General features: G+C 46.1%; 1 protein-coding gene across 7 annotated transcripts in view; it reads right to left on the minus strand.

Annotated features, from left to right (window-relative positions):
* Positions 1–323: 323 nt before the first annotated feature.
* Positions 324–24,647, minus strand: part of COL6A3 (collagen type VI alpha 3 chain) — a 72,495-nt gene continuing 48,171 nt past the window's right edge. For all 7 annotated transcript variants that reach the window (XM_045575831.1, XM_036421270.2, XM_036421274.2 and 4 more), the window contains 18 exons: positions 23,931–23,993; positions 23,022–23,084; positions 21,525–21,575; positions 21,308–21,343; positions 20,805–20,867; positions 19,501–19,563; positions 18,308–18,340; positions 18,190–18,226; positions 18,078–18,089; positions 17,490–17,983; positions 15,937–16,033; positions 14,466–15,164; positions 12,805–12,907; positions 9,133–9,701; positions 7,245–7,508; positions 6,127–6,225; positions 1,853–2,017; positions 324–1,112 (listed from right to left, as the gene is read on the minus strand). In XM_045575831.1, the coding sequence (XP_045431787.1) occupies positions 1,072–1,112; positions 1,853–2,017; positions 6,127–6,225; positions 7,245–7,508; positions 9,133–9,701; positions 12,805–12,907; positions 14,466–15,164; positions 15,937–16,033; positions 17,490–17,983; positions 18,078–18,089; positions 18,190–18,226; positions 18,308–18,340; positions 19,501–19,563; positions 20,805–20,867; positions 21,308–21,343; positions 21,525–21,575; positions 23,022–23,084; positions 23,931–23,993 (2,952 nt within the window). In that variant the 3' untranslated portion in view covers positions 324–1,071. The remainder of the gene's footprint in view (positions 1,113–1,852; positions 2,018–6,126; positions 6,226–7,244; positions 7,509–9,132; positions 9,702–12,804; positions 12,908–14,465; positions 15,165–15,936; positions 16,034–17,489; positions 17,984–18,077; positions 18,090–18,189; positions 18,227–18,307; positions 18,341–19,500; positions 19,564–20,804; positions 20,868–21,307; positions 21,344–21,524; positions 21,576–23,021; positions 23,085–23,930; positions 23,994–24,647) is intronic.

A 24,647-nucleotide genomic window follows, 5' to 3' on the forward strand; every position in this document is an offset into this window, starting at 1 on the left:
AAAAGGGAAACAAACGAAACAATTCTTTTAAAGAGGCCAAGAAGGAGGCCAAGGCTCTGGGGGCCCATCAGAAGTTAGAGGAAAGGGTGAAAGCCATCCTGGTTCTTAAGATCAGAAAGACTCTAGGAGTCCTAAGCCAGGAATGTGGTCCAGGTGGTCCTGGTGTGCTGGAGCCCTGGGCTGGACCACTAGCTAGTCTCACACACTGCCTGAGAGAGCTCTCTAGCTCCCTTCACTGGAAACAAAGGGGTGATACTCAGGACTAACCGTCTGGCCTAGGGGTGATTCTAGAAATAAGACAGAGAATAACACCAAACCCTAGACACTTTCCATATACTTTATTAAAAAGTTTCTTTGTATAAATTTCCTAAAAACTTTAAAATTAAAATTAGACCCCACCCACCCCGCACCAAAAAAAATAAACAAAAAAACACAACATTAGAGGAATGCCAAAAATATTCTCTATTATGACTTTCTTTTCATTCTTTAATGAAGGCATTGGTCCCATAGCAGTGCGCAGAGGATTAAGAGATTTCACTTCCTTCCAACCAGATGGTTTGTAAGAAACTTTAGAAAAAGAAAATTCTCTTGGACTCTAATCCAGGATTTGGGGAGAAAAATGGAGACATTGGGTAGTTGTTTATTTGCCAGAACAGGCTATCCATCTAAAGTCATGCTTAACTGAGAAGGAAAGAGATGAACCAAGCCGAAGGATAGGGTAGCTGTGAAGTTGGGAGCTATTTTCTAGACCTTGCATTTGCCTGGAACAGGCAGAACGTGAAACTGCAGAGGGAATTTGAATGTATAGACATGTTCACATAGACACCAGCAGTGGCTATTACACACGTTGAAAGTATTCGCGGTCACTGCCTGGGGACCAGAGCGTGGGTCCACAGGCACACTAGCACCATGTTGATAGGTCGTGCGGCAGACGGCTCCCCAAGTTCGAGTGTAAATCAAAGCATGAAATGGTAGGTGCCAGGGAATCTATACCCAGAGCTTCTGTGAAGATGACTTGGACATGGCTGACTCCTTCTTCTTCAAGAGGTATGTGTCCCTGGTCGGCCATGCTTAGGTCCCGATCACAGCCATGACTTTGGGGTTGACAAGCCCTGAGCATTGACAGATGGGGTGGGGAGAGGAGGAAAAGCCATATTACTGACATGAAATGATCCCACAGCCTCTGGTTTTTGTCACCCATCTCTCACGGTCCTGCTCAAAGCCTTCACTAACTCCCCAGCGTTTCTAGGCCTGGAGACAGGGGCTCTCCTTCAAGCTGAGCCTTCTCTCACTTACACCCCTGGCCAAGTCTTCGTACAAACTGAACACTCATCTCTGCCACTGTCCTGGCAGGGCCCAGGCTCTCGGTGAAGATGGCCTGTTTTATTACCAATCGAATTGCCCAACGTAATGGAGATTTTGGGTGGCCCCACAACCAATATTGCTTAGAAGAAGCAAAATTATTTAAAGATGAATCGGTGGGATTTGTTATCTTTAGTGTTGTCTACAATTGTTCATTACACTATTTCCCTCATAATCATGTGTATTACAATATTTTATGAACAACAGAGACTTTATAGCATTTCCAGTAGTGCAGAGTAATTGACCATGTGTTTATTCATTGGCAAAAACATGAGGATATGAGGAAGTATTTAAGAAATGTTAATCATTCAGAAATTTCCTTTCATATGCGTTATTTGAATATATCTCCCTTATCTGAAGATACAACCAATTTTTTTGCTTCATATCTACCATAATTATTGCAATTCAAATATCTTAAAAAGGTGAATTACTGCCCTGGGTCTCTTTTATCTTGTTTAGAACACCTCAAACATAGAAGGCAGTCACTTACCAGGAGAGCAAACCTTCTCACATTCTTCCTGTGAATCAAATCTGTTTTCGTTTCCGCCGCACCCTCTGTACCAGAACCTCCCACAGGTCTTAGTCTGCGCGTTGTGGTACCATTTCAACACAAAGTTTCTGCATGTGCCTTCCTCTTTGGGCAGTTTACATATATCTTTAACAACGAGAGGAGAAAAGACATCATCAGAGCCCGCAGGTGACTGTCCAAGTGCCAGGGGCTGAAGGTCTCATCACAAGGCTGTTGGAGGGAGAAAGAGAAGGGGGGGGTGGGGGGGGGGCTCCCAAAAGCTCCCCAAGCCTCGGTTTCCTTCCTGTCAAATGAACTTTGTAACCACCCAAAGCTACTTAAGCAACAAATACAATTGTACCGGTGAAAGGACTCAATGAACTGCACTGGGAATCCCAGCATATCAGCTCCCCTTTGTTACTGGATAATTTAAGGTAAAATGAGCTGTGTTTCCCTTTCCGACCCTGGGCCAGCCACTCTCCAATTCCCTCACCGCTGAATCCTCCGAGAGGAAACTGAATTTTCCAACCTTGGAGTGTTCCGCTCCCGGGCAAAATAACAACTAATATTGTTAGAATATAGTTCAAAAATAAGGCTGTCCATTTCACTACAAGCCAACTAGATTGAAAATAAACCTTAAAGTGGAAAAAAAAAATCTTTATGAGAGTGTGTATGTGCGAACATGAGTATCTGTGTGTGTGTGTGTGTCTGCATGTATGTGTGCATGTGTCTGCATGTGTCTCTGTGTGTGTGTGCATGTGTGTATGTGTAACTGTGCCTGTAGCCCAGTGCCTTTGTGACTGGCCAAATTAAACAAGTAAGGAAAAAGACATGTTGACACTGATGTAAAATTCACAACAGCAAAAATGCCTCAAAGAGGAGCTGCTCTGAAGGCAGGAGGCATTCTTTGTCCAGTTAAGGAAGTTATGTTTGAATGCACACGCCTGATGCAGCCCAGCTGCCCGCTGAAGCTGCGCTTTGCAGAGCCTGGGGGGAGGCGCCCGCTCACACTCAGGGAAACGTCTGTTTGCAGACTTCCTGGCAAACTGCAGGTCCTGCTGGGAAAGAGAGGCACTAATATCAACTGTTATCTGAGAGTCTGGAAAGCGTAAACCTTTCCACAAAGATCCCTGGCGTGGACGGTGCCACGTGTTTCCGTGAGTAGCTAATGGGTCTGACTCACCAGCCCTCCCCACACAGGGCCTTTACCCACAGCTGCGTGAGCTACCCCCATCAGAGGTAGTCGGCACAGTTCTGACAGATATCAAGAAAGAAAAATGGAATCTTAGGGAGAGAACCAAAGCTTGTCTACTACATAATGGACCAGACTCTGAGGTACACAAGACTGAGGCTCAGAATCCCGTGAGGATCAATCCCACAGGTACCGGGTCCGAAGCAAACCCGGGAACTCGTGTCCGCACGCTGATGTGAATTGCTTGGTGGGAAGCCCACCACTTGAAATGGTGAGGGCACATTCAGGCCCTGGGTTTGACAATTATCTCTCATCAGAACGCAGGACAGAGGTTTAGATTCATCCAAATAGACTACTTGGAGCCTTGAGAGACACAAGCCCCAATTTCAAAAACTCTTTTCTATCACAGGGAAAGAGGAGACCGAAGGGACAAATGTCTGGATTGAAAACACTCTCTTACTTCTGAATCCGTGTCTCAGTCTTAAAAAAGAAAAAGAAAAGAAAAGAAGATGGTCAACCCTGCCAGATTCTTGTTTAAAGATTGTGTTGTTTATATTAACTAAATGCTGTTTATATATTCTTGTCCCTTCTGGACCACACATAAGAGAGCCAAAAAAAAAAAAAAAAAAAAAAATCCCCAAAATTGCTGCATAGTTTACACCCAGTCATTTTCTCTCACTGAAGCACAGAATTTGCTAGAAATTTTACATTTCACATACTCTTTAAGGAGAAAACTTACAATGGCTGAGAAACAATATACACAGATGTCAGTGACTCTGGAGTTATCATCCCATCTGTCCTCACCCGTCTCTTTGGGGGACTTCTATAAGCTCTTTGTGGCTTCTCTCAGCTCAAGCACCTTGTGGGGAAGCCTCATGGAGGTCACTTGGGGGTGGAGCTGGAGGGGGCTAGGAGCTCAGTGCCCAGTGCAGGGGACAAAGGCTTTCCCGGATCCCTTGGTGCAGGACTCAGGAAACTGCTTATGAGCAGAAATCAAATGGCTGAAACTTAAGTTTTCTTCTCCAACCCACCCTCAACTCCACATTCCTACTTCCACTCTTTTCCATTTGAGTTGAAATCCATAACATTAAAACTTTTTATAAAATCTGCCATGAACTCCTGAATCATCCCCATCCATTTACATCCAGAGGAGACAATTTCTTGTTTTTCAATCAATTTTTCCATTAGAAAGATTTGAAGAGCTTGAAAAACGTGGAAGTCCCTAACACAGACTAATTTTCAAACTTGTTTCCAGAGGCAAACTATTATAAACATTTTTTTTCAGTTATCTAAGTAGTTCATTTATTTCCCTTATTATACAAACCAGTATAGGTAGGTGCATAACAGTTTCACAATTCCTGTACTGACTCAGTTACCTCCTTTCTTATAATGACTAAGGCCACATGTCAGTATGAATTGTGGTTATATTAATTAATGATAGATAGGAGAAAGAAAGAAAAAAAGAGAGAGAGAGAAACAATGTAGATGTATACATGTAATGTAAATATAGACATAGATATAGATTATAGATTATAGATTATAGACATAGACACATATTCATGGACATAGGGAAAGTCCATTGATGGAATAATGTATTCTAGTGACAGAGAAGGTTCTCACTAGAAACATAGAATCAAGAAGCCTCTACTCCCAAGTATGGAGTCAGAAGCCTCCCAATTTTATTTAAACACAGACGAGACAGGGTACAGACCCTACAGAAATGGCAAAATGGAGAAATAACACCTTAAAAACTTATAGTGGAAAGAGTAAAATGAGGAATCCTGGTAGGTAACTGAAAAAATAATGTGCTGTTGCTGCTGACGATGCAATACTATGGAGAAAACACAGCTGCTTTGAAATCCAGCACAGAAGCAGCTGGGCCCCAGCAAATGCCTTTTATCATAGTCGGGTACAGAAATAAACCCCAGAAAGAGCTATGCCTTCCTCCTCCTGACTGTGGCCAACACACTGAAAAAATAATGACCTGCCACTCCTAGGAAAACCTTGTGCTCTGGGACCTATAAAACATGGAATTTGGACTATGGATATTAGTAGCAACGTCTTTTGGGAGAACACTCGAAAGCAAAGCATGTTGACTATGTCAGTCAGCAGTTCCTCTAGGCTGAAAGACTGGAGCTCGTGTTCTGCTCAGCGAGGGTTTTACAGGTCTGAGAGAGTCCCACTGACCAAGAAAAGAAGCAAGGAACAGTGGCCAGTCCAGAACACGCCCATCTAGTCCCTGATTAAATGTCAAACGTGCCCTCAGGCATGCAGAGTGGTATGATAGACTGAGCCAGGTATGTGCTTAGGAAATTGGGACCAGAACACAAATTCCATGGGACATTTCCAAACCCATCTGCCATGGATCCTCATCTGCATGTCTTGAGTCCTTCTGAGCAGTTTTTGTTGTTGTTGTTGTTAATCCTCACCCAATGATATTTTTCCATTGATTTTTAAAGAGAATTGATTCTCACAAGAGAGAGGGAAAGATAGAATGAAACATCGATGTGAGGAAAACACATTGATTGGTTGCCTCCTGCATGAGCCAGGCTGGGAAGGAGTCTATAACCAAGGCCCCAGGCTGTGAAGGAGTCTGCAACTAAGATGCGTGCCCTTGACCAGAATCAAACCTGCATAGTCTATCCACTGAGCCAAATTGTCTAGGGCCTGAGAACGGTTTGTTAGATTGGATCACTGAATGGGTGACACCCCACTCTTTGTAGCATCACAGACCACACAAATCCACCCTAGTCCCAATATGAGAAAAGTGATTAACAAAACATGGATTTCTGGCTGCAGTGCCTGAAACAACTCCCATCCAATTTTCTCCAAGAGCCTGGGCATTGGCAAGGTAAGTTTCCAGGGATGGTTTGGAATATGCAGAATGAGTCCAGGATGGGCCACACTAAGCGGATATGGAACTTTTCCTATATAAGTCATCCTACTCTGAGAGTGACAGGGTATCCTCAGCAGGTGACGGGGTATCCAAAATGCAAGGATTGTAACTTGGTTGGGAGAAGGCTGTACTGGTGCTGCTAATGGGCTGAATGTTCTCATAACTCACCTATTTCATTCTCAGCCAGTGGTTCTGTGCTCACCATGAGATTGACGGTTGCACTAGAGGCCGACCTTGCCGGTTGTGGAGGTGGAGGCTGAGTTTTCCCTATAAAAGAAAAAGGATTGAAACTAGTAGGTAACTCTGACACTGAAGGGCCAGGGAATCCTTAGGGCTGAGGCAGGCTTGCCTACCCGGATTAAGATAAGGGTGGGCCACTGAAACACTGGGACCCAGGAAACCCAAACACAGCCTCCTGATATCTGTTATCTGCTGGCTCAATTCATCCAACAAGCAGACAGAGCAAATCTCTGCGCTTTGAACAAATCCTCTCATGTTCTCATGTACACTCTGCTGTTTCTAGCCGAGAAAACAGATCCCTGGGGTGGAAGGGTCTTTGGCCTCTTTATCTTCATGGATTACATGATGGCTGGTGGGAATCCCCTTCCCTCAGCACAATTCTTTGATCTGAATAGCACTGGCCTGAAGAGGAGGAATGTGAGCCCCCCCCCCCCCCCCCCCCCCCCCCCCGCTCCACACCCCAGAGAAGCCAGGGTCAGGAGGAATGTGGGGGGATTAGAAGGAGGTGGGGCATGACTAATTTAGAGGCTGGAGAAGCTGCAGGGCCAGGCCTTGGGGCCCTGGAAGAGCCAGGGGACAACAAAGGGCAGAGCCCGAGCATGGAAAGGAGGGGAGAAGGGAGTAAGGGAGGGAAACTCTGAGGTCTTTTCTCCAGTGGCCATGGATGCCTGTAGCCCCCCAGCTGGTTACACCCTAAGGAGCCAGGGACCCTGGGTGGTGTTTCTGTTCACTGAACATGAAAATGTGCTTCTGAAACACAGGTGTGGTGGGCATCAAGCCCGGCCAGGTTACACAGGGCTATTTCTTTCTCCCAGTGGCAAGGGCGGCACCCAGGCCAAATGGATCTGGTTTCCTCCAGGACCCCAAAGGCAGAGCAAGAGGTTACAAGGAACCCCATCTCCCATTCATTTGTTTATAAAGGATTTTGTTTTAACCTTGTTATTTCAGAACAGAGTCAATGAATACGAATTGTCCCCTCTATGTCCTATCTCCATTCAGGTGAGCAAGTCAGGTACCAACTTTTGTTGAATGGACCCCATACTCACTTGTACTGAAACTTCCATGGTAGATGGCCTTAACCTGAGACCTCAGGTAGCAGACCACCACCACGTGGTACGTGTGCCCGGAGCGCAGGTTCTCGATGGCGCGGTTTGTGACCGTGAGGTTCTGCCTCAGAACTAGGGACTGGTCGTGGGCCGAGGTAACGGTGAGGTCGTAAAAGTAAGGGCTGGGGGGCTCGGGCCTCTCCCAGTGGAGTTTGGCACTGTTCTCGGTGACCTCCAGCACCTGCACCTCTCGGGCAGCCTTGGCTAGAGAAGATCAAAGCACAGTGTGGAGTCAGATAAATAAAACCCCATGTGACAGAAACAGGCAGGCAAGAGACGAAAGCTGAGAGATGTGTATCAGTAGACAGTTGAGCAGAAAGTGAGGTGAGGCAGGAAACCAATTTCTCACTCATGGTCCTGGGAAATATTGGTCTTCTACCAATGTAGATGAGATGTGAAATGACTCATAGTAATTAAAACTTGCATTATTCATCAGCAAGGTACACAACTCCCCCTTTTTCTTTCTGACAATCTCTCTTATTGAGGGGATACTATGAAAATTCATGGTCCCATGTACTATCTGAAATGTGTTCACTATGGCATGGACCCCGGGATTTTAAATATATTGAATCATTAAACCTTAGGGTATGACATGAAATTCTTCTAAAGGAATCTCTGCTTTCTGTTCATAACACGAAGACTACTCCCATGACCTTTTTAGGAGCACATGCATTCTGCCTTCACCTCTCTGTACAGCTTGTGATACTCTCTAGCAGTGGTGTTCAACCTTTCTAATACCGTGACCCTTTAATACAGTTCCTCATGTTGTGGTGACCCCATCCATAACATTATTTTCATTGCTACTTCATAACTGTAATTTTGCTACTGTTAATGAATTGTAATGTAAATATCTGTGTTTTCTGATGGTCTTAGGCTCTACAGCAGCGGTTCTCAACCTGTGGATCGCAGCAGATTGAGAACCAATAGTGGGGTCGCCTAAGACTATTGGAAAACAGATATTTACATTATGATTCATTAACAGTAGCAAAATCACAGTTATGAAGCAGCAACAAAAATAATGTTATGGTTGGGGGTCAGCACAACATGAGGAACTGTATTAAGGGTCGTAGCATTAGAAAGGTTGAGAACCACTGCTCTATAGTATCTCCTAACATTTTCTTTGAGGAAAAAATAAAATAACACCCTCTAGGCCTCCTAGCTCCCCTCCCCTGATTTCTCCTTCAGGCTGAAGCCTGCTTTTCCCATGGACAGGCCTGGCACGAGGTTCAGCCTGTGGGGTGGCTGACTGTCCAGGTTGCTGAACTAACCACTGGGCAGCGAGGGACCGCTTTGCAGCAAAGTCCGCAATCACAAAACTCCTTGCAGATCTGGAGTCATATCTTATGGGAGGCAGGTCTGGCTCCAGAATCCAAGCACAACCCATGGCTCAAGAGCAGACAACAGGCTTTTATTTTTATTTTTATTCTCACTCCCCAAATGGGGCCCCAAAATTCTGCTTCTGTTTAGAACTCATCCCTTTTGGGTTTCCAGGAGAGAGGGGTCATGCCCGCCTGTGAACTTCCCAGAGAGAATGAACCGGTGTGGGCGCAGGTGGGAGGAGGGGGAAGTGGGAAAGCCCTTTTGCCTGTTCTGCATGGAGCTCACCGGCCTTACATGCGGTGAGAGATCTCTTTCTAATATAGAAAACAGGCCACGTTTTGACAATTCCCTACTCTGACCAGCACCTTTTAGACGTACACATCCCCCAGATGTATAAAACCCTGATCAGTGACTATATTTCAATGGCTTTGTAAACAGGCTTTGAGGGACATGCCCTAGACACAGTACACAGGGTGTCAGGGGGCAGCCCTCCCAGCAGCTCGCTTACCCACGGGCTTAGCAGTGGCTGACTTGGTGGTGGCCGGCCTGTCTGCCTGGGGTTTGGGGGCCTCAGGCTTTGCTGCCACTGGTTTGGTAACGGCAGAGGGTCTTGCAGCTGCTGGCTTTGCGTCTGCCACCGGCTTTGCTGCTGCCACTGTCTTTGTTGTTGCTACTGGCTTTGCTTCTACCACCAACTTTGCTGCTACCGCCGGCTTTGCTTCTACCACGGGCTTTGCTGCTGCCACTGTCTTTGCTGTTGCTACTGGCTTTGCTGCTACCGCCGGCTTTGCCTCTACCACCAGCTTTGCTGCTGCAGCTGACTTTGCTTCTGCCACCAGCTTTGCTTCTACCACCGGCTTTGCTGCTGCCACTGGCTTTGCTGCTGCCACTGGCTTCGCTGTTGCTACTGGCTTTGCGGCCAGTGCAGGTCTGACTGTGGCTGTCTTTGAGGCCTCAGGCTTGGCAGGCACGGGTCTTGCAGCTGCAGGTCTCGAGGCGGCTGGCTTTGAGGCCGGCAGGTTGACCACGGCCACTGGTTTGGATGTAGGACTTGAAGTAACGTTATTCGGTGTGTTTCTGTTAAAACAAATTAAATTTTGCTTTAACCCATCTATAGTTTTGCCTGCTATATAAAATGGACAGAGACATGACCTAGTGAGCTATGCAAAGTATGCTGTCTTATTAAATGCATGCAGTAGTTTTATGTATTACATATAGGCCTGCGCATATCAAATTCCTCCTTTATAGGATCTGTGCCAGAGAGAACATACTGGACAGCATGGAAAATAATAACCATTAAAAATGAAGCATCTATTGTACAATAAATACATCTGACATCTCATCTTCAATTTATCAAATAAAAGCAGGGAGAGAGTAAAGAGACAATAAATATTGAAATGATGATAATTATTCTTATTGTTAACAATAATAATCAGTTAATAGCTGCTCTCATTATAAAAAGTGTCCACTCAGCAAAATGCTGTGTTGAGCTGGAAAATTATAAAATTGGTGTATGCTTTCACTCCCAGGCTCATTGTGCATTTTAGTTTGTATTGGTTTGTATGTGTGGTTTGTTTTGGTTATTTTTTTATAATTTCTTACTAGAGGTCCAGTGCATGAAATTCGTGCATGGAGGAGGGGGTGTTCCTCAGCCCAGCCTGCACCCTCTCCAATCTGGGTCCCCTCAAGGGATGTCCAACTGCCCATTTAGACCTGATCCCACCTAAACAGGCAGTCAGACATCTCCCACAATCCAGGACTACTGGATCCCAACAGCCTGCCTGCCTGCCTGATCACCCCTAACCTCTCCCCTGCCAGCCTGATCGATGCCTACCTGCTCCCCTGCCGATCCTATTGCCCCTAACTGCCCTCTCTGGCCAGCCTGGTCACCCCTAACTGTCCTCCCCTGCAGACCTGGTCCCCTCCAACTGCTCTCCCCTACAGGCCTGGTTGCCCCAATTGTCCTCCCCTGCAGGCTCAGTCCCCCCCAACTGCCCTCCCCTGCAGGCCTAGTGCCTCCCCAACTGCCTCCCCCTGCTGGCCTGGTTCCCCCAACTGCCCTCCTCTGCTAGCCTGGTCACCCCTAAGTGCCCTCCCTGCTGGCCTGATTGCCCACACTGCCCTCCCCTGCAGGCCTGGATTCCCACAACTGTCCTGCCTTGTAGGCCTGATCCCCCACAATTGCTTTCCCCTGTACTCCTGGAGCCTCCCAACTGTCCTCCCCTGCTGTTCTGATCACCCACAACTGCCCACCCCCCTGCAGGCCATCTTGTATTCACATGGGGGCAGCCATCTTTGATCACATGGGGGCAGCCATCTTGTGTGTTGGAGTGATGGTCAATTTGCATATTACTCTTTTATTAAATAGGATTCTATTCAAGACCCCAAAGAAAACAGCAACATAATTAGACTCAAAGGCATAAAGCCACCCCTTGTTCATTTCTTGCCCTGACATGAACATTTGTTATTTTATAGATATATCACACTACATGTGATATGCAATATACTTTCAAATTGTTATCATACAAATTCAAATATTAGATTTATTTATTCTGTTTTCCTGGATAAGGTTGAGCCAACTTTTGGGAATGTTCTAGAGGAATTATAAAGATAATTAAGGCTAGAAAAAGAGAATCTATGAACCAAGATCAACAGGGTCGTACCATAGTGCCAGAAAAGGGTCATGGCTGCCTTAGTAATGATTCTCAACTAACGAGGCTGAGATCTGAAGCATCCCCTCTGGCGACAAAAGCGAGAGCTGAGGGACATAAGGGGTGATGGAAAGAAGGGTGTGTAGGAGGAAAAGGTGGGCTCTCCCTCCCCATCCTGAGGTCAGTGGGAATAAGACAGACATTCCTATTTCAAGGATAATTCAAATCCACACATCATCTGGGTGCCACAGTCATAACCCCCACCTCTCCCAGAGCATGGCACACTGTTGCATTCTCTTAATGGGTACCAATTGATGCCACATTCCCTGTGTTGGGTCCTGCCACCACATTCCCCTCATCAGGCTCTCAGTCACACAGCTAACTGCTTTCCCATCTGCTCCTGGAGTTGGCACCACAGATGGAGCTGGGCATAAGGTCACTGAGCACATCTCAGGTGGCCAGTATCACTGAGGGTACCACAGTCCCTCCCATCTCCCAACCCTCTCATTAGCCTTCGTGGTGGAGCATCCTGTTGCCTCCACTTGCTACCACCATCACCTGTGTGATTACAGCATTAATCATTTTAAGTGGATCTGAAGTCCATTCTTTCCTGAATGCATCCAATCCTTCTATAGGAAATCATTTCACACCCAAGATGGTCAATCGATCACTTGGACACAGGGCCTCAACTGCCCACCCTCTCTGTTCCCATGCCCTGCAATGTGATGTGGCAGGTCTCCCACCAAGTCCAGCTCCCATCCTCGAATCTAGCAAGGCTGGCCTCTGGACATGCTTTGACCAAAAGAATGTGGCATAGGTAACAGTGAGCCAATCTTAGCCCCAGGCCCCAAGAGGTCTTGCACACTTCCACCTTCTCTTCTGACCCTGCCCTGTCACCTGTGGACAAATCAGTCTTCCCCACTGAAGAATGAGAGACCTTGTGGAGCAGAGATGAGCCATCCTGCAGAGACCACCCTAGACCACCAGCCTACAGCTGATGAGTTGCTGACCACAAGCATATAAGTGAGCCCAGTAGATGCCAGAAGAACTGCCCAGCTGATTCCAGGCAAAAATTACTAACCCACAGAATTTCAAATTAGAAAATATTGTTGTTTTAAGCCACTAAGTTTGGGCTCATTTGTTATGCAGCAAAAGCTAAAAGATACAACAGATTCTTCTAAAACAGTGGTGGAAAACCTTTTTTTCTGCCAAGGGTCATTTGGATATTTATACATCATTCTTGAGCCATACAAAATTATCAACTTAATAATTATGCTTCTATGAAAAAAGCTTTGAGATCTGTTGAATTTCAGGTCCCACCTGCAATTTCCTTGACAGGGCCAGACCAAATGATATGGCCCGTGGGCCAGACATTCCCCACCCTTGTTCTAAAAGTATGTCTTATGTGACCTTAGGGCAGTCACATTTTCTGAATTTTTATGTCCTCACCCCATAATGTTAGGCGTTTGGAGGATCTTGGCATTCTCCCTAGCACTGTAATTTGTGGGACAATTATCATAATCACTTACACTTGTTTGTGACCAAATTTCACAAGAGTCTTTGCTGGTTGGTCCCCTTGGAACCAACTGCAGTGTTTCCTGATATCAGGGGACAAATAAAAAGCATTTTCACCTAGAGAGAAATAGAAAAAAAAAAAATTAAGTGTATGCAAATCCCTTGCAAATTAAAATATGCTAATGAGTTCAATGATTGACATAGTGTTTAGTTCATAAATATATGTTGACTTAATTAATTCTTCCAGTCAAGTTCAGTGAGTTTTAAACATTATAATGGTACTCGATCAGTAAAACATATTAAGCCAATATGTTGTATTTGGCAATATTTGGGTGATTTGGTTAAAGATAATATTTACTCAATGTAATCGGGAAGATAGGAATAAGAGAATAATCAAGTGCAGAACTTAACAGTTCCAAACCCTCAAACATCAAATTATAACCAAGTCACATTTAATATTTTCTCAACGCTGTGTTTAACAAGAGTGGGTTTTTTTTCATCTTCTGCAGTTAGTGATGATGGCCTATGTGAACTTGCTGCCCTACCTTTGTTTCATATGTTCTCCCATAAAACTTTTGGAGCACAGGCTTCACAAAAGTGACTCCTGTTTTCAGGGACTACACCTTACCTTGAATAATAAACTCTCCATATATGCATGTTTATTCATACTTTATAAATCTCTCTCATATGTTAAGTACAGTGTACCTTCCCGTGACAACTCTGAGCCCAGCACTATGCCAGGCTCAAGAAAACACAGTGAATTAAATACTTTCTTGCCCTATCCGGTTTGGCTCAGTGGATAGAACATCGGCCTGCTAACTGAAGGGTCCCAGGTTTGATTCTGTCAAGGGCACATGCCCAAGTTTCGGGCTCAATCCCCAGTGGGGAGCATGCAAAAAGCAGCTGATTAATTATTCTCTCTCATCATTAATGTTTCTATTTCTCTCTCTCTCTTCCTTCCTCTCTAAAAATCAATAAAAATATATTTAAAAAAACAAAAAACAAATAAGAAACACTTTCTCCAGGACCAACCATGCAGTCCTCTGTGATCATAGATCCCATCAATGGATGACCAATGGGTCATGCAATAAATGCAGAAAGTGCAGTATCCAGATTAACAACACATAAGCCTTGGGAGTGGGGAGCATCCATGGTGAGTAGGGGCAATTGGAGGTGAATTTTGAAGATGAATGTGGATTTGTTGCTGAAGCAGAGGTGGAGGACACTCTGGGAGAACCACATCAGCAAAGACACAGAAGTTTCCAAGGGTGGGGTTGGTGGCAACTTCTTCTAGAAGCTTCTATGAGCTCCATCAGGATATACTTCTCTGTGACATGCCAGGATATTACATCATGCATAACAAATATGCACTTGATCCATTTGCCATCTAGACTGTAAACTCTCAGGGACACTGTCTATGGCTGGGAGGTGCCCAATGGAACTTGGTTAAATAAACAAATGAATAAGGACAAGATTTCTGTCTGTGTGTTCACTGCCAATCCTGGCAACTTAAAGTGTGCCTGGGACTTGTGGGTGTTGATATTTACCTATTGAATGAATGAAAAAATAAACAACATTACACTAGTTGTCTTTCCCATGCCTGTGCCCCTCGCCCCTATTGCCCAAGGGTGTGGGCTGGCAGAAAGCCCAGCCAACATGCTGACTCAGGACTTACTGTTGACAAAAGATGGCAACAGCCTCCCAAAGCGCATGAGAGGTTCCTCGTTGAGCTCAGTGGACTTATCCACGAACTTGAAGAATACATCACTTGGCTCGCTGGCGAAGCTGAATACCTCCTTGACGTTGACCTTCCTGCCAATGCCCAGAATCACAAAGAAGTAGCCTTTGCACTTGGCCTGCAGGATGGCTCTCTGGGCCTCCTCCAGCTGTTGCTTCTGTACCTCCCCCGTCAGCATCAGAACCACAATTTTCTGGTCCCGTGGGTTGGGCGCATTTTCAAAGACATGATCTATGGTGTAGTCAATGGCACGGCCCAAGGACCTGGACCCCTGCAGCTGTACCATCCTGTTGTCCAGGGCATCCACTAGCTTCTCCTTGGAGCCATAGTCAGTCAGGGAGAATTCCACCTTTACAGGTGGCACACTGGCATTGCCCATGGACTCATAGGGTGCATGCTGCACCACGGCCACTCGTGCAAAGTGCTGGGAAGCCTTGGGGTCGGGGCTCAGGTCCAGCTGTCTGACCAGATACCCTATATACTTCTTCATCTCATTGAATTGGAACAGGGTGGTGGACTCAGAGCTGTCTAAGATGAAAGCCATGTCGATGTCCACATCGCTGCCCGCTGCTCGCCGGTCCCTGAAGGAAGGCCTCCAGCTGCCGAATCCACAGGATGGGTCGATGTTGCAGATGTCTAGAAAGAAGCATGGTAGCCATTTATAGTGTGACTTCACAGCTAGATATAACTAATCAATCTGCTGGGAGCCCGGCCAGCTGAAACTATCACAAAACATAGAAACCTATTTATATCTTGTCAATATTGCTGTGGCCAGATTCCCATTTTCATCATAGGATGCTTACTAAATAAAACAAGTTAAATTCTGTTGGTATTCTGTGGCATTGACGTTAAAAAGGAAGGAAGGAAGGAAGGAAGGAAGGAAGGAAGGAAGGAAGGAAGGAAGGAAGGAAGGAAGGAAGGAAGGAAGGAAGGAGGGAGGGAGGGAGGGAGGGAGGGAGGGAGGGAGGGAGGGAGGGACGAAGGAAGGGGAAAAAGAAAGAAGGAAAAAGAGAGGAGAGGGGAAGGAAGAGGAGGAAAAGGGTAGGGAGGGGAGGGAAGGAAAAGAACCTTACTTTTTTGCCACTGTTTGAAGAAATGTACTCTAGAAAGTCCAAAGCCAGATAATTAAAAACTAGGCTCCAAGGTCAAAATTGAAGTAGAACCCAGGTTCTCCTTCATTACTTATAAAATGAATCATTTTCCATCTAAGTGAAGCTCTATTTTGAGGTTCTACTTTAAACATGTAAACTACCATGTAGTGTCTATATGATAAATAACAGGCTCCATGAATCTTCACTTAACTCAAGCCCTTTACCCAGATAACAGGTATTTACTCAAATGTCCCTCCATGGACTGTATGGTCTGCAGTTGCAACTGGACAGATGTGCCCGTTGGAGAAGCATCTTACCCAAGCAAACGTGACAAGTCAAGACTTTCTTCAGGAAGTCTGTGAGGTCCCTCCTGGCAGGCAGGACCAGTGCATGTCCCACAGCTGTGTTATTGATCTGGTCAAAATAAAAGGAAACACTCAGTAGGAATGTTCAAAATCAGTAACTACTTACAAAATATAGCTGAACAATAAATTAGAGTCACATCAATAAAACAAACTTCCCAGAGAATCAGTATCTTCTCACTGTGTTAGAGGGGAGATTAGAAGAGGCACTGAGTTTAATAGAAAAACACAGGTTTTCTTCTGTTGAAATGAGCTGGAGTTTGAATCCCACTCCAGCACTTTTTGTCAGACCTGATTATTTAAGCTCTCTCAGGTTCAGTTTCCTTGGCTGTAAAATGGGATGATAGTAAATTCTCAACAGAATTATTTGAGGGATTAAGATCGGTAATGTATGTAAAACGCCTAGTCTAGCCTTTATCAAATATTGGGGCTTAAATAATATCATCATTTTCTACAATAATAACAACTGGGAAACACTAGCTCCATTCCTTCATCTCTCTCCCAGGTCTCGAAAGGGATTTAATGACAAAGCAGTGATTAAATCATTTCCAGAAGATTTTACAATTCCTGCCCACCACAGCACACCATCACTAACTGTTTATTTAGTGAATAATTAAGTTCAATCAATGAATGACTAATTCATTTTCAAACTTGCTGAACTATGTTGTTAGACACATGTGTGGTTCTGGGTTCCTCGGCCCACACAGCATACCCCTTACAAAAGCGCACATCTGGTGGCCCATGCAGGATCCCATGCCGGGTGCTCTGAGCCCTAACTGGCCTGCGGTTTGGAGAATAAACCCTGAGAAATGGTGGCAATGACCCAGCTGCCTCTCGCTGACACAGGCAATGGGAAAACCATAGAATGTCCAGCTTGGAAGGACAAATGTTGGAGCCCATCTCAACCCTGCCTCATCTTCTACAGGTAAGAAATCTAAGCTACAGAGAGGTGAAATGACGTGACCACGTTACTTTAAGAGACCTAAAGCCAGATGCTGGGTAGACTAATAACAGAGCCAGGGCCTCCTCACTCCTGGTCCAGCTCTCCCTTTGTGCCCACCATCCACCCCCTTGAACAGGAAGCCCAGAATTTACAATGAGAAAATAATCATTGATTAAGTATAACAAACAAGTTATTCAAGCAAATGACAAGGGTGCCCTTTTCTGTGTCACAGCTGACTCTTGGGTGAATAAAGGTTTGAACAGTGGTACACCCTGGAGAGCTGGACTCACAAATGTCTGGGAACCTCACGAGGAGATGGAAGGCCTCTAGGGTTACCCTGGGAGATTCCCCTTCAACAAGTGAGGAGGGAGCCTAGGGTCTGGTGCCTGAGCCAGAGGCTGTCCTAGAAACCCTACTAGAAAAGTTCTCAGCACACCAGCATCCTCCAGGACCTTCTAGAAACTCTGGGTCATGGATACTCCATGATGAGCAGAGGAATGTGTGAGAACCTTTCCAGAACCCAAGAAGGACAGCAGGAGGTATCACAGAGCACCCGGGAACAGACCTGCAGAGCATTGACCAGCTGCCGGTCCTCCTGGCTGGTGAGGAACAAGGGCGTGATTCCGGCATCCGACAGCTTCAGCACAGCCTCCCTGAGCTGTGGGGATGCCCTCGTAGGCTTATTGCTGAAAAAAATGGCCACTTTCCTCATCAGAAATCCATTCCTCACTCTCTTGAACGTGTTTCTGGCCACGAAGGACATGGCAGTCTCCAGGCTCTGCTGCTTGGATGTCAGAGCCACCTGAAGGTTCTTGATCCTGTCCAGGAGGACGGACTTCTTCTTGGAGTCGGCAAACCGGATCTCCGTGGTCACCTCGTTGTTATAGGTGACCACCGCCACGCGGGCCCCCCTCGGGCAGTTGCTCTCAGCAATGGTCAAGTCGCCCACGATTTTCAAGAGCACGTCCCTCATTCGGCTAAAGGCATCTTGGTTGACCCCCTCAGAGGTGTCCAAAGCAAAGGCCAGTTCCGTGGGGAACACGGGGCACTCCAGGGGCCCTGGGAAGGGGGAGGGTTTCAAAAGCAAACTTTACTTACTGGAAGAGGGGGTCTTCTTTCCTCGAAGGAAGTCACACCACCAAAATGAACTTACCATAGCAGCAAGCTACAAGGGAAACAGAGAGAGGAAAAGTCACTTCACCATGTGAGAACTTCAAATATCAAAATAAAAATGTACCCCTGACAGTAGGACGCCATGTACTTACGACATTTATCTTTGATGCTCTGGACAAGGGCACATTGCTAAAAGGGAGAAAAGAAGGTGTAAGGACAGCAGACAAAAGACTCACAAACAATGACTTGTGCTGCATGCACACAACTTACATCGATCGAGTCGCCTCTGTTGCCTTTGTGACCCTGAAAAACAAGGAAGGAGAAGCTGATTGGGGGATGTAGGACACAGGGAACAATCTTCGGTTCACAAAAACAGAGAAAACAGAGGTGGGTCCTGAGCCGGTATGGCTTATTCTCAGACTCCCCTGTACACTAGACTTGACAGCTCAAAGGGCAAAGGGGAGAAGACTGGGAGGACAAAGAGTGTTCCCCCAGTGAAGAGAGTAGCTCCACAAATTCACATAAACAAAACATTTGAGCTTGATTCCAACACCATCTCTCTGAGAGAAGGGCTTCCTTCCACCTGCTAGCCCAGTCCACCCTGTCCCTGGGAGGACAGCGGGGAGTCTCCTGCCTGCCCATCACTCCATGTCTAAAGCATCCACTGATTTCACTCAGGAAGGGACTTTCTGCTGCCCTCGTCATCACATCCCAGCATGTGTTCCCCTGATGCCCAAGGAGTCGCCTCATGGGCCACTTGGGCATCTCTCAATGAGGCTGTTCCTACTGGCTCGTCCCCACAGTAACTGGCATATTGATCTCCCATTGAATGCTTTACTCACTGAACACCCAACTCAACCTTCTTCTCCGAGGTCGACTTTTCTAGGACGACTTCCCATTCCTGAGTTATTGGTTCAATCTTCTTTGAACTTTATCAATATCAATGTAAGGAGACAGGAGAGGGAGAATTCAAGTAAGGAAACAAGGAGATTGGTAATGAAGAGATTTTATGGAGGACCCACAGACAGAGAGACACCTCCTGGCTCCTGGTGGCCAGGTGATAAATGGGTTCTGACCATGAATCAGTAGCTTGATTGGGGGTTTTACAAAGGAAGCATTCCCTAAACCAAGGTCTGACATAATTATAGTCCTCCCACAAGGTGCAATCAAGAGCTAATATGATGTGTTCTCTTTCTTTTGTTCCCTACACAAGCCTCAGACAAGGAAACTACACCCGGGAATCATAGAGGCAAACAGCAGTATGCCCTGGACTGCAGAGTGCCACTGCTCAAGAGCTCTTTTCTTCATTGTGATATCAGAAGCAAAGTGATTAAAAAGAAACAATAATAACAGCAAAGATGCAGACATTGTCTTTGTGAGAAGGAGATAGTAGAAAGTTTTCAGGGACCTCACACAAAGCACCCACCCCACAGGCTACTTGATGGGAACCAGCAGGTACTTACTGATGGTCCCGGATAGCCAGGGTCTCCCTTCTGTCCCACTGCCCCTGGAGGTCCTGAATTCCCCTGCAAGGGGTAGAAAAAAACAATGTTCAGTTGTGGCAAAGGAAGGAACATCCGCAGCTCCCACCTTTGGAAAGGGGGATTGAGGTGATCTAACCCGACGTCCCCCATCACCACAGGAAAGCTCTCATTTTCAGGATTCCTGTGTCTCCAAGATTCAAATATAAGGACAAGAGGCTTTCACAAAACTGTTATGCATCTCCCACAACTGTGCTCTCTAGGAGGTTAGAGAAGGCAGATGCTTACCTAAGACCCATGAATGAGACTGTCCAGGAATGCACAAGAAATCAGTAACTGATAATTAGATCACTGATGGTGTAGACAACCAATTTAATGTTTATAAACCCCACCTTCATTTAAGCGGTAACTGATCTAATTTGACTGTGTCCACTAAGCAAATGAATAGGACAATTATGGTGAGTTTAACTATATGTTAAGCTAAAAACAACTTTAGAAACATTTACCTGTATCTAGACCAAAATTGGTTCACTCAAGACTCAGTGCAATTTTAATGGGGTGAGTAAACATCTCCTGAAGAGAGGCATGCAGAACCAAACACAGCTTAAGGAAGAGGAGTCCTATCGTGGTAGGAGGCAGGAGCATAGGGTGCTAGCCTGTCTTGCCTCTGAGCCCGGGACCTTTATAATCACAGCACACACCCCATGATATCCTGTTGCCTCACCATCTGGTGGGCAAGACCAAATGTGGGCACACGAACTCTGACATTACTCGTTCTGACAACTGAGTCCCCCTGGTCCCATGCAGGGAAAGGACCATGGACTTACGACCCTTGAGATGTGTTAGAGTAGGGGTGTCGAACTCAATCAGAGAAGGTGCCAAAATCTAAAATCCAGCCTAAATCGCGGGCCGAATGGTTTACTGAACAGTCATAAACTGTCATTGTGATGGAACGCAGCGGAGTGCAGTGATGACAGCGCAGTGCGGGCCACATTGCAAGGCCTGGCGGGACAGATTTGGCCCGTGGGCCTTGTGTTTGACACATGTGTGTTAGAGGAAGGGGCTCTCAGGGTTTCCCCTTAAATGAGAAAACACAGCCATAGCCACAGATGGTCCTGAAAACATGGGTCTTCAGCTTAGGATTCCTTTGCCCCCACCCCATGCTATCACTGGGCAGGTTGCCGGTGACAAAAAAGAACTTTCACAGAAGTAGTGGAGGCATCAGGGTTTCACCACCCTCCCACATGTTCTCATTTCTGTGGCAGCCATGGTCCAGGCAAACTTACCCTTCGACCTCTGATGCCTTTGGGTCCTGGTGCTCCCCCTGTTCCTGGGTCGCCGGGGATACCCTGGGAAGAGAGCCAGGAAGCAGTACATTAGCTCTGGAATGGAAGGTGTAGCCGGGGGTTCCTGGGGCATCTGGACCACTCTTCCTGGAGCAGCCAAAGGGCTGACTTTGCTCACTTTCCCACTGGGTTACTAGTGCATGTGTGTCTTGCAGATTTAGCTTTAGCTTGCTGAACAATAATAATAACATCATGAAGATACATCACTTTAAGGTCTACAAAATATTTTATTTTCATTTAACCCTCAGAAGCACCATGACAAGTGTATACTGTCATCTCCATTGGACAGATGAGGGACTTAGAGAGAGTGGGGCCTTCCCAAGGTCACTCAGTCCATAAGTGGCTGACCCACAACTAGAACCAAGATATTCTGATTTGCAGCCCATGGACACACTAGACTCATCCCAAAGCAGGCAACATGTTATCACCAGGGGAATATTTACCTTTGGACCTGGGTATCCAGGAAATCCTCTTTCTCCCTATAAAAGATAAATAAATGACTTAATATTTGGTCTCAATTTAAATTCATCTAAAATAAATTATTCTTGAACAGAAAAAAATGCATATATCCATAGACTCATCAAGAGAAAAGATTCACTATATCACAATAAAATTTTGAGAAAGGGTTCTGTACAAATACAATATGTCAGATGTACATACCTTTTTGCCTTTGCGCCCTTCACTGCCAATCCCATCTCGACCATCATCTCCCTAGTTGTGGAAAGACAGCGTTTCTGCAGGTCACCACATTGGGCACGTCACACCCACCTCTGTCTAAAGCCCTAAGCAGAGTCCTTGAGTCCCTGAAATGTTCCCAGATTGAGGTATAGCTTAAGGCTGTGTTCCTGTTCCTACACCATCTTCCAGGTGTGAACAAGACCATGTCTATAAGAGGGTGGGCATAAAGCATTCCTGTGGCAAATGGTACTGGTGGGGCCACCTATTTAAAGATCCACTATGGCTGTTGGTAAAGACACTGCTTGCAGGTGGAGTCAAATGCTCATTGAATCTGGGAATCTTAAAGTTAAAAGGACTCTTGAAGGTCACCTTGACTCTGTGCATCTATGAGTCTTTGATTCAACTTCAAAGCAAAAAACACGGGACTCAGTCTTCCATACCCTCCTGAGTGGTCTGTGCTCAGACCTTTCCCCCTGCCTGCCCCCAGCCCTGTATCCTTCCCCTGCATAGATCATCCCACTAGACTATCTTCTTTCCAAACACCTCCTCCCCGGACTCTCACACCTGTCCCTGTCACCTTCTCATAGGGGCTTTTAGAACTGCACACAATTACTTCACTCAGAAGAAGTCATGTGAAACATGCATCAATATCTCTAAAACATGAATGGAACGTGCTACTGAGTTAATTTACAGTTTCAAATGGACATCAACAGTGAAAGAGCCATTGCCTTCAAATTTATAGAAACAGAATCAGAAAGATATTTTCTTTGATAGTTTGAATGGATTTTAAGTTTGACTTTTTCCCCTCTGCTTCTGAAACTAAGAGTAACGAAATGTATTTTTTTTTTAAAACTTCAGTTGTCTGTAGAGAAGTTATATTCACAAGGAAAATATCTTAAAGCTTTAAGATCATAAAACAGATCAACCTGGTCAGTTCTTCTATGTATACTGGCTTATTTTAGAAAAATTACCAACATTCTGCAGATTTATTTTTCTGGCATAAAAATATATCCTACAGGATCATTTTAAATAACAATTTTTAAGTGAGCTATCAAGGTAGCAATTTCTATTCTTGGGATGTCTCATTCAAAGGGAACTGTTTCGAGCTGGCTTAAGACCTTATCAAACCCAATTCCATTTGAACCCAAAGTGCTCACAAAGCGTCCATAAGCCTGAAGATGAAGGCGGTTCAAGCTTTAGTGAGCAGTACGTTTACCCCAAAAATGTCAGAAGAAATGTCTTTATCACCCCGCCCTCCAATGAAAGAAACCTTATTTGATAATTATTTGCTGGTTATAAGCTACAGGTTTCACTATTTTCAATCACATCCCAAATGACAGGAGAAGCAACTACCAAGTTACCTCTGTTTAAAGCAAAACTAATCTGCACTGGCAAAGGCTAGCCCGGCACAAGCCCCACCTCCCAATTCCTGGGTGTTTCAGCCAAAAGCGACAGCAGCACAGCGCATGTTGATCTTACCGTCTCCCCTCGGGGACCCCGGTTCCCGATTCCTCCCTTTGGCCCTGGGTCTCCGGGCTCGCCCTGCACACGAGAGAGAAAGCTGAGACACCTGAGGGCCCAGGCCCATTTGAAATGAGAGTCCAAGCCCCAGCGTTCTAGGTGACGCCACTGCCAACCTCAACTTTTGGATTTTTATAAAAGTGATGTCTTCAGTGGCAACATTCATGTGTGGACTCCTGTAGGAGAATCGGGGAGGCAGGTGTGTGGTCTTTTCAGGATCATGGCATGGGGACATGCTGACAAAGAGAGAGAGGGGGTGGGGCAGGAAAGAAGATGCAGGGAAACCCAACACCAACAAAAGGCAGAAAAAAGGCTCTGGACTTGCATGAACACATTTCTTTTGCTGAGAAAATGCTGCCCTTTCAGCATTTTAACTGGTTATGTTAAATTATGGTTTTTCTCATAGTTTGTAAAAAACAGGTACTCAGATAGTCAGGGCTCCTAGATTAGCTCAACATGCCCAGCAGAGCAGCCATGTGGACCACTAGTAGTCAAACAAAGTGTGTTCAGCAAGTCTAGTGCTGTGCTATGTGCTCTCCGCCCCCCACCCCTTTTTGATGGCCCCGAGATGCTGAACTGTGGCCACAGTTCACGGCAGGAGCAGACCAGACACCCACAGCTGTTGGCAAGTCCCGGCTCCCAGAAAGCCAGCCCACTGAGCATGAGCCACATGTTCCCTCGTGGTGGGACAGGGGCCCCACTGGCCAAGCGGCTCTCAACTAGAAGGCTGAGTGGGAAAGACCAGAGGGGAGGCGAAGGGATGTGTAAAAGAAGCAGGTAGACAGGCTGGCAAATGAGGGAGAGGTTGCCTGGGGGGCTGGCTGGGCCTGGCCTCCGGAAACCTGCTCTGCCTTTGTCCAGACAAACCTTTCTTCCCAGGGGACCAGTTCTTCCACGCTCCCCCGGAGCACCTGCGGTCCCTCCGCTCCCCTGCAGTGGGAGAAGAGTGTCAGTGAAATATTCGCCTTCCGAGCTTAAGAGTCTGAATCCCACCTCTCCCCCAGGCCCCAGGGGTCAGAGCCCTAGTACTTAGTGCCACCCATGGTGCTGGAGACACAACTGCAAACACACATGACTTGTGCAACACACAGTATTAGTGTGAGCCTCGGGCCAGTTTGCACAAACACCCGCACGGTGCAGTTTTCCACGTACATTCATTCATGTCCTGAGTCCCTGACTGGAGGATAAGCACTCTGATTTCATGTGGCTTTTATCCTTCCGCCTGTCCACATCTCCACAGGGACACCTGCTTATACAGGTGTGGAGACCTGCGCACACTTATCCGTTGAGTGAAGGAAGGAATCAGTGTTCCTGCGTGTGGCACAGCCCAGTGAGCACAGGAATGACCCCCACAAATATGGCAGAAACCAGCTCTCGGTTATCAGTAATTATTGCACGAGCTTTGCCTCATCCGTATTCTGTCTTAGGTTCTTGATTAATAAGAGCTAAAATAAATATGGGGCAAAACTAAAAGCTTTCAAAACAGGTGTCAGGTTTTGAAGTGGAGAGGACTTTCTAAGTACACAACAGCTCTCGCCAAGGTCCTGTTTCCATGGCAAAGCACATCTGTGCCCTAAGGGAGCC

Source organism: Pipistrellus kuhlii, unplaced genomic scaffold (assembly GCF_014108245.1).
Source record: "Pipistrellus kuhlii isolate mPipKuh1 unplaced genomic scaffold, mPipKuh1.p scaffold_m20_p_7, whole genome shotgun sequence".
Lineage (NCBI taxonomy): Eukaryota > Metazoa > Chordata > Mammalia > Chiroptera > Vespertilionidae > Pipistrellus > Pipistrellus kuhlii.